The 8811-nt window shown below is 50.0% G+C and overlaps 1 protein-coding gene across 1 annotated transcript in view; it reads left to right on the forward strand.

Moving 5' to 3' along the window:
- The window catches only part of LOC106821480 (WD repeat-containing protein 7-like), a 31695-nt gene that overhangs the window by 11028 nt on the left and 11856 nt on the right, over positions 1 to 8811 (forward strand). Inside the window, exons 7-11 of the mRNA XM_014826306.1 lie at positions 399 to 477; positions 703 to 911; positions 1435 to 1541; positions 1678 to 1903; positions 2572 to 2707. Of these exons, the coding sequence (XP_014681792.1) occupies positions 399 to 477; positions 703 to 911; positions 1435 to 1541; positions 1678 to 1903; positions 2572 to 2707 (757 nt within the window). The remainder of the gene's footprint in view (positions 1 to 398; positions 478 to 702; positions 912 to 1434; positions 1542 to 1677; positions 1904 to 2571; positions 2708 to 8811) is intronic.

An 8811-nucleotide genomic window follows, 5' to 3' on the forward strand; every position in this document is an offset into this window, starting at 1 on the left:
CGTTAGAACAGTATAATACAAAGAAAAGTTATATATTGTGCCCCCCACAAAAATGTAAGGCCCCCCAGTGCCCCCGCGCTGAAAAAATCCTAGCTACGCCACTGGCTGTGTGTCAGCATGCAGCCTGCAGGGAAAGAATCTCACGATACGCAAAAAGTACCTGCTTTATACATTGAAAACAACCTATCGCGGGTACTGTGTTTGTCTCTCGCCCTAAAGTTTGAGCTATACGATACCGCTGATGAAATCAACGTAACCTAAAGTTCACCTATAAGTATAACGAATTTACATATTAGGCCAAACAAAAAAATACATTTGGTTCGGGTCACATGGATTGTGAAAATTAGTGTAGGTAGGTAGGTAGGTATAACATTTATTTTATTTATTTTTTTCACAAGTTAAATATACAGCTTGAAATGCAGCTTGAAATGCAGCTTGAAGGCATTGAAGGCAGCTTGAAGGCATACAGCTTGAAATGCAGGAGCCACGAGATGCAAATTGAAAAAAAAAATCTGTTTTTTTGAAACCCTCTAAAAGTGACCGCAGTCGCACATTTTTCCACTCCGAAATGTGAAGTCGGGCGGGTGACCCGAACCAAAGGTAATTTTTTGATCGGCCTAATAGGCTATCCATATCAATGCTATTATCGACGTGCGGCGTCTGACGTCCGCCCCTCCCCGCGTGACCTTCGTCTCCCCGTAGGTCACCTTGACCGGGTCGTGCATGGACTCGTGGCTGAGGACATCCTCGCCGCGTGCGACGAGGGCCTCGGCGCCGCGGCAGACGACACGCCGACGACGTCGTCTCAGAACCTCATCATGGCGGTCCGGCGTCGCAACGTCGCCGCGATACGCACCGTCGCCCAGCGCAACCTGCAGCAGGGCATCGGCATGGCGCAGACGCCCGTACTGGTAGGTGGCGCCACCCGCTCCCCCGCTCCCCCGCTCGCCGCGATACGCACCGTCGCCCAGCAGGGCGTCGGCATGGCGCAGACGCCTGTACTGGTAGGTGGCGCCACCCGTGCCGTCGATCGGCGGCGGCAGGGAACAGCGAGGCGGGATACGGAGCAATTACTGTTTTATTATTATACATTTTAATTATGTTGTATGTTATGTTTAATATTACCATATGTAATGTATTATATTACAGAGGGATACACTATTTTTTTATCATATATGCTATATTATTTTATTATCATAACATTATATATTATGCTTAGTATTATACATTATTTTGTTATGTCGCATTTTTATATTTATACGATCTTGTACGCATTTCAATCTGTACCATTCGCGTATCGCGGGCGCAAAACGGTGATGTACGACCGGTGATTCACACGAACATTAAACGAACTATTCCGCAATTCCTTTCGTCACTTCTTAATCGTTTGCGAAACGCGCGCTCACGCCTGCCTGTCGTTGCTTTTTCGCTCAGGTCAACCAGGAGGTGTCGAAGGACAAGTCGTACCCGCTGCAGATACAGGGCCTGCGCACGAACCCGAGAGACCCAGACGCTCACGTGCTGTTCTTCGACATAGAGAGAGAGAGAAACAGACAGATATAATTATAATACTACTACTCCCCACTGGTAACACCACCCCTCCTCCATCGCCGTTTGCATCTCCTTCTTCCCCTCCTCCTTCTCTTCTTCTTCACATCTCCTCTTTCTCTCGTGCAGGAAGAGGAGGAGCTACCGGGAGGCGGCGCGCCAGCAGCAGCAGCAGCAGGGCGGGGACGAGGCAGAGGAGAACGTCTTCCTCGTGCATCAGGCTCAGATCAAGCAGGGATGGAGTCTGCTGGCTGCGCTGCACTGCGTGCTGCTGCCAGAACTCGTCGGGCTGAAACACTACAAGGTTCCATTGCTTCACATGCTCGCCCGCAGGTGGCAGGACCGCTGCCTCGAGGTGAGACGCAGCTGCGCGCGTGTATACGTGTCCAGCTTAACGTAGACGGTTTATGTATACATCTTATGTATTCAGGTTATATGTACAGCTTATGTGTTCGATTTCTGTATCCAGTTTATGTATCCAGCTTATACCTACAGTGTACGTCTCTAGCTGATGTATACAGCTTATGTATCTAGCTTATACATACAGCTTATGTATCTAGCTTATACATACAGTTTACGTATCTAGCTGATGTATATCACACTGTCTTCGTCATTGGGTGCGGGACATAGTAGCTCACGCAGCACATGCGTGGAGAGTTTCACCAGGAATTCCACACAAAAATTTTACCGTTTCAATTTTTTTTTTTTAACTCGGTCGCTCGTTAATTTTGCACTGATCGTCTAAACGTCGTCTCGTCCGAAATTAGGAGCGGGACGTAGTAACTCGTGCGCAGAGTTTCGCCGGAAATTCTACCCAAAACTTAGCGCTTTGATTTTTTTTCGAACTCTGTCTGTCTGTCTCTCACACACTCTCACACTTTCTTTCCCTCACTCTCTCTCTCTCTCCCTGTCTCGCTCTCTCTCTCTCTCACTCTCTCTCCCTGTCTCGCTCTCTCTCTCTCTCTCTCTCACTCTCTCTTTCTTCGAACTGTTAATTTTCGCTAATCATCTAAACGTCGTTAGGTGAGGGAGGCCGCGCAGGCCCTCCTGCTCGCGGAGCTGAGGAGGATCGGTCCGGAGGGGAGGAAGATGCTGGTGGAGGACTGGGCGCCCTACCTGCCGACCTACGTCGACCCTCGCGTCAGCCTCATCCAGGAAGGTGAGCGCGCGTACGCATGCGGACGCCAGGTGGCGCCTGCGTGGCATGCGACCGTCAGTCGTGGTGGCTGTCTCCGCTGCCGCTAGTGTCGCCGCCGCCGCCGCGGTCGTCGTCTCTGCCTGAGGTGGTGCCGGAGGCGGTGCGGGTCAGCCGCGCCCTCCCCTCCGCGCCCGTGCGCGTGCCGGGGGTGGCGGCGGGGAGGAGGCGCGCGCACAGGAAGGGCGTGTGCGACAACGATGCTGGTTCGCTCGCCACGCACTTACTAGCAACCCTCAGGAAACAGGTCAGCAGTAGTAGTCCCGCCCCTCCCCCGCAGGCGGGGGAGGGGGCGTGAGAGATCAGCCCAACGATCTATATATAATACAATATATTACTGTATATATATACTATATATATATATATACATAATATATATACAAATATATCTATATATATATCTATATCTATATATATATAGTCATAGTAGATAGTAGAAGTCCTCTTCAAGGGTTACCACCCCCTGGACTGTGCGGACTGGCTGCTATTTCCAACACCGGTGAGATCATGGAAGTCTGCGCAGACACGCCCCCCGCCCCGCCCCGCCCACCACACGCGCGGATCAAACTTTCCACGTTCTTGTGTTTGCGTGTTTGCGGTCACGCGCCTCGCTGCCTCGTGTTCATCGACGACGACGATGATGATGATTATGACGATGACGTCGTTGTCGTTTGTTAATCGACGCGATGCCACGGCTTGGCGTGTATCTTGGGTAGAGATGTCTCAGTGGATTGATCTTGCTTTCCACATCTCTATGTATAACATGTTTAACATGTAACTAACACATCATGTCTTAACATCGTGTTATCTGCTCCTCATTGCTGCATTATGTTCCATTATTATGTCACGGTGAGTTTTAGTTAGATTTCTGTAGGTTTAGTTGGTTTTTTTTTGGTGTGTAGGCGTCTGCACACGTTTCTTGCCTGCAATATGCAGCACGGTATACTTATTCTTGTGCACGCTCAAGTTATTTCAGAATGGTCAATGGACTAAAACTTGTTCAATTATGAAGTTTCTATTCGTTGTATTTTATTTCTTTTATTGAATTTAACTTTATGATTGATTAAAAAATTGATCTTTTTTTGGCATTCCGAATGCTTTACACAAAAACAAGAGCAGAAGTAACTGTGCGTGAGCGCGTGCGTGCGTGCGTGCGTGCGTGCGTGCGTGCGTGCGTGCGTGCATGTAGGTGTGATAGACAATTACCGATCGTCGTACACGTTTTGTTTCATTACTGTGTTATCAGGAGTGTATCAATATTTGTATTGATACACTCCTGGTGTTATCTCAGTTGTTTTCTTTGTAGCTTGTGACGTGTGAGTGTAGTTTAGCGCGCTCATGCAGTCATAGGCTGCTGCGGTGGCGTGTGCAGTGACACTTGCATGCTTTTCCAGTCCCTACCGACAATGGCCATACATCGCAGCTTCACCGCACCCGTTCTGCGTGCGCAGAGTCCCACCAAGGTTTATGTATACTTATAACTAGTCGTCCTATTGCCGAGTGGACAAATTACTAGTAACTACCGAACTAGCAACTACCTAGTAGTTCGAGGACGGAGACGGGAATTTTCAGTTTCACGCTGGGAAGTGGCGCGTTGCTGCCGCGGACCGCGTTTGGGTCCGGTTTTAATCGGGGGTAACTTGAATGAACTTGAAAACTTCTGTCTCTTTGAGATTTTCTTGTCTCTGCACTCGGTTTGTAATGAGTAACTTCAGTAGCAGAATGTAGGTTTAATGGCACTAGTGTGCCTCAGTAGCAGGTTGTAGAATTGTACTAGTGTACGTGTATGACTGCTCGTTGGTCCTTGCCTCCAACCTTCCACCCATCAACGTCCTTCCAGTGTTGATGTTTAGCAAGTTGCTGTCAAATCCGAAAATATGTCGTCTGGGAGGTGAATGAGTGTAGGTCAAAGGGCAAATATTCTATCAAATTTTTGGATTGTTTGATTTTTGGAATTAAATACAGGTATAACTGACATCATGTACGTGTGCAGCTGACTGAACGTTTTTTGGTAATTTGACACGATAAAAGACTAATTGAATGTCAGAAGTCGAAAGTTATCTATGAGCAAATGATCTTATAAACCAACCTAGTAACATTTTTGACTCGCAGCTAGCCCACAGTTTCGTTAACTTCATTCAAAGCACCATAAAATTTACATGCTACGCATCTTTGTTGTAACATTGCAACTTTTTCCGTCTTCTTCACGATATTTTGAGAAGGAAAGGACGTGTGTTATTGTTTATATTTGAAATTCAAGGTCGATATTGAAGGTCATTTTTCTACATTCTATAAACGATAAATATAAGTAGTAAGCCTATATACACAGGTTCTTCATTAGCCATTGAAACAACTCTATTCTGTTCGCTCCACATGCCGATGAAAAATAAAAATTGTCACCTTGACTCAGATTGTGTGTAGAACCGCCTGTAACTAACACACCTACATCCCAGTAGTGATGTACATCCGTTAGATGTACTGCGTCATTACGCCGTCAATCATACTAGATCTAGAGAGTCTAGACGGACAGTGTAACTCGTAGGTGTATAGAGGTTATTATATATAGAGGTACTCTATAGGCGTGGCCATAGAGGTTTGTTACTGACATCGCGTCACATCGCAGCCATTGCTGTGAAAACAATGAGTCCACAGAGGCCAGCACGTGATTGGCTCGCGCAGACGCGGGCCATGACTATCAGACGATAATGTCGCGCGTACTCGGGTCCCCGTCTCCATGCCTACTCAAGCACCAAGCCGACATGTAGATGTTTGTCCCTCGTCCCTAGAGAGATTCCGCCATTCTGCTTTCCCCGTCTCTCTCTCTCATCTCTAGCCTAGTCTCTCTTCCCTCTCTCTCTGTCTCTTCTCTTTTCTCTGGTGTCCCCCCTGCTTCCCTCTCTAGCTTCTCTCTATCTCCTCCCTCTCTCCCCTTCTCTCTCTCTTCTCTCCGTCTCTTTTCCATCCTCCCTTACCCCTCTCACTCTCTTCTCCACCCCCTCCTCCGCTTCCGCGCACCCCGACCTTCGACTGACCTACAGTCTCTCATCTGCTCCCGCGCACCCCGACCTTCGACTGACCTACAGTCTCATCTGCTCCCACGCACCCCGACCTTCGACTGACCTACAGTCTCATCTGCTCCCACGCACCCCGACCTTCGACTGACCTACAGTCTCTCATCTGCTCCCACGCACCCCGACCTTCGACTGACCTACAGTCTCTCATCTGCTCCCATCATCATCATCATCTCCATCAGCATCATCATCATCATCATCATCGTCTGCATCGTTGTTACAGCATCTCGCTGGGACTGCCGCTGTCGCCGGCCGCCGACTCCTGCCGCACGGCCCGTCACTCTCTCTCGCTGATCGCGACCGCACGACCCGCGGCGTTCATCACGACGATGGCGAAGGAGGTCGCTCGTTACGTCGCCATGGCGGCGAGCGCGCCCGCGCAGAACGCCAACCTCGGCTCGCACGTGCTCGTCAAGTCGAAGCCGGAGATTCTGCGCGTCGTAGGCGAGTACAAGCGTTGAAGGTCGTAGGATGTCGCATACGCGCAGGCTATGTGTAGCGCGAAAGTGTGGGTTGGGCGGCCACCCTTAAAAAATTGTTTGTTTTCCCTTTACCTACTCGCCTCTCAGGGTACCGAGTAGGTAGGTAGGTGAGAAATCCTTTTTTATTTTGTTTTAACAAGATGTGTGTATGTATATTGTATATTCTGTTTTTTGTATGTGTTTTTGCAGAACGAATTTGATTTTTTTTTTAGGCGAAATGAAATAAATTTTGTTTTGTTGTAATCGGTCAATAAAATGTGTCGAGTAGCGGCGTTTTGGCGAGTCGGTCGGTAAAGGGGAAACAAGCAATATTTTATCTTAGGCCTTGTATCGTGTATACGTGTGCGTACTGTCTGAGAGTGACAGAGTGGGTGTAGGTCTATACAAGTGTGAGATCTTTGGTATTTTACGAGTGTTTGCGGTTGTGTGTAGCACGGGGGTTTGTTGTCAGAAATAAATTTAGTCTTAACAATAACATATGTGAGGAATATATAGTTTTACGCAGCACAAGCGTTCATGGTAAGCTTGCACGTACATCACACGTGCACAGCGTACCTGATCGTCCTCCGCCCCCCTCCCTTCCTCTCGACGGCGTTCGAGCGTCTGCATCTGATGCTCGCTTGTTTTGTGCGCGCAGAGCTGTTGATCGACAAGCTGCAGATGGACGTGATCGACCTTCTCATAACGCTGTCTCCCGGATCCCTGGAGGCGCACGGACGCATAGGGCAGGCCGAGGCAGCCAAGCAGATGTCACTGCACCAGTCCAGCCACCCAGCAAAAATATCAGGTGTGCGTTGCCCGCGGTTGTCGTCCCGCGCACCCACGTCGATGACAGCCTGCTTCGTTATTTGCTCAGATTTGTTCGATTCATTGCCGTCCGAATCGTCTTAACCGCGTAATCTCGTACTTGGGGTCGCGATCTGGCTGAGGTCTTACTGTGCCTGGGGTCTCCATCTGTCTGGGGTCCCTCTCTGACGGCGGGTCACCTTGCGTTCTTATTGCAGGGCTTCTTGGCAAGATCAAGGACAAGGCAGAGGACGTGAGTCATCGGCTGCAGACGGCCAGCTTCCTTCCCCCGGAGCGGGGATTGCATCCCGGTGAGTCGCCGAGTCTCAAGTTCCTTCACAGCCCCACGCGTTCCCCCATCGGCTCCCCCATTTGTCTCACAGGACGAGATGCCAACCACTACGATTTATTCGTATTTTATACGAATTTCTATTCCTTTTGCACCACTACGACCAGTTTGTATCAAACTACGAATTTTCCTGTGATCTAAAAAAAATTTTTTTTTGTCAATTTATTGTCATTTTTGACCCTCACAATGCAGGAAATTGCATCTCAGAATCAAAATTTTTTCCGGGGGGCATGCCGGTCTCCCCTAGCAAACTCGGGTCACTACGTGACCCTCTAACTACTAATTTGATAGCCAGAAACTACAGATTGCTTCAAATATGTGTTGGCATCTCTGCCCCTGCGTCTCGCCCATGTTTCGCGTCTCACCCGACCCCCCCCCTTCCCACCCCGCTCAACTCACCCTACCCCTCGCTCCTGCCCGCAGGTGTGACGCGGCAGGGTGGCGGCGGCGGCGGCGGCGGGCGGGACGCCGCGGCCGTATCGCAGTACCTCAAGCGGCCCGGCTACCTGGGCCTCGCCGAGGAGAACCTGACGATGGACATCGGTCAGCTGCTGCTCTCCTGCCTGCACGCGTGGGACCTCGACTCCGACCTTGACCAGCTGTGCGTCGGGAAGCTGGGACTGCTGAAGCCCTTCATGCCCGTCTCGTTCGGCGTGCTCTCCGCCGGCGGGTACATGTCGCTGCTGCTGCCGACGCACAAGCGCAAGCACCGCCGCCACTCGAAGGTCGAGAAACAGAGCTCCTTGCAGGAGCAGCACCAGAAACTGCTGGTAGGTGGAGAGGGAGGGGGAGGGGGAGGGAGAGGGGGGAGGGAGGAGGTAAGAGAGAGCGAGCTAACAATGACAGAAACCCGACCTTCGCCTTGCAGCAAACGTACTAATTATAGCACGCGCGCACTATCTCACGTACATGCGCAATGTTTGCCGGGTTGCTATGGCAACGCGCGTCTTGCATAGCTCAACAGGCGCTACCTCTGAGCCCCTCTCGGCTCGCTGTGAGAGTGTGAGTGTCGCTGCCGATCTCGAGACAGACCGTATATGTAACGGTTGCGTGGCAACAGGTCGTCCTAATCTGGAGACCAATCTTCACGCCGCTTTTAGAAGCTTCTGCAAGAAATATTACGCTCGTTATTAAACTGCTCAATCAGAGCTCCCACGGCAATCCAATTAAAATTTACCACTTCATTTTATAATGCACGCTTAAACCTAATAATGTCGTGCATACGACGATTCAGAAGCAAATTGTTATTGCGCAGAGCCTGCTTGCTGACGGGTACCTACACCCACTCACACTGACACTCACACACACACACACACACACACGCTCTCTCTCTCTCTCTCTCTCTCTCTCTCTCTCTCTCTCTCTCTCTCTCTCTCTCTC

The sequence above is a fragment of the Priapulus caudatus genome, unplaced genomic scaffold, assembly GCF_000485595.1.
Source record: "Priapulus caudatus unplaced genomic scaffold, Priapulus_caudatus-5.0.1 Scaffold75, whole genome shotgun sequence".
Classification (NCBI taxonomy): Eukaryota; Metazoa; Priapulida; class Priapulimorpha; order Priapulimorphida; family Priapulidae; genus Priapulus; species Priapulus caudatus.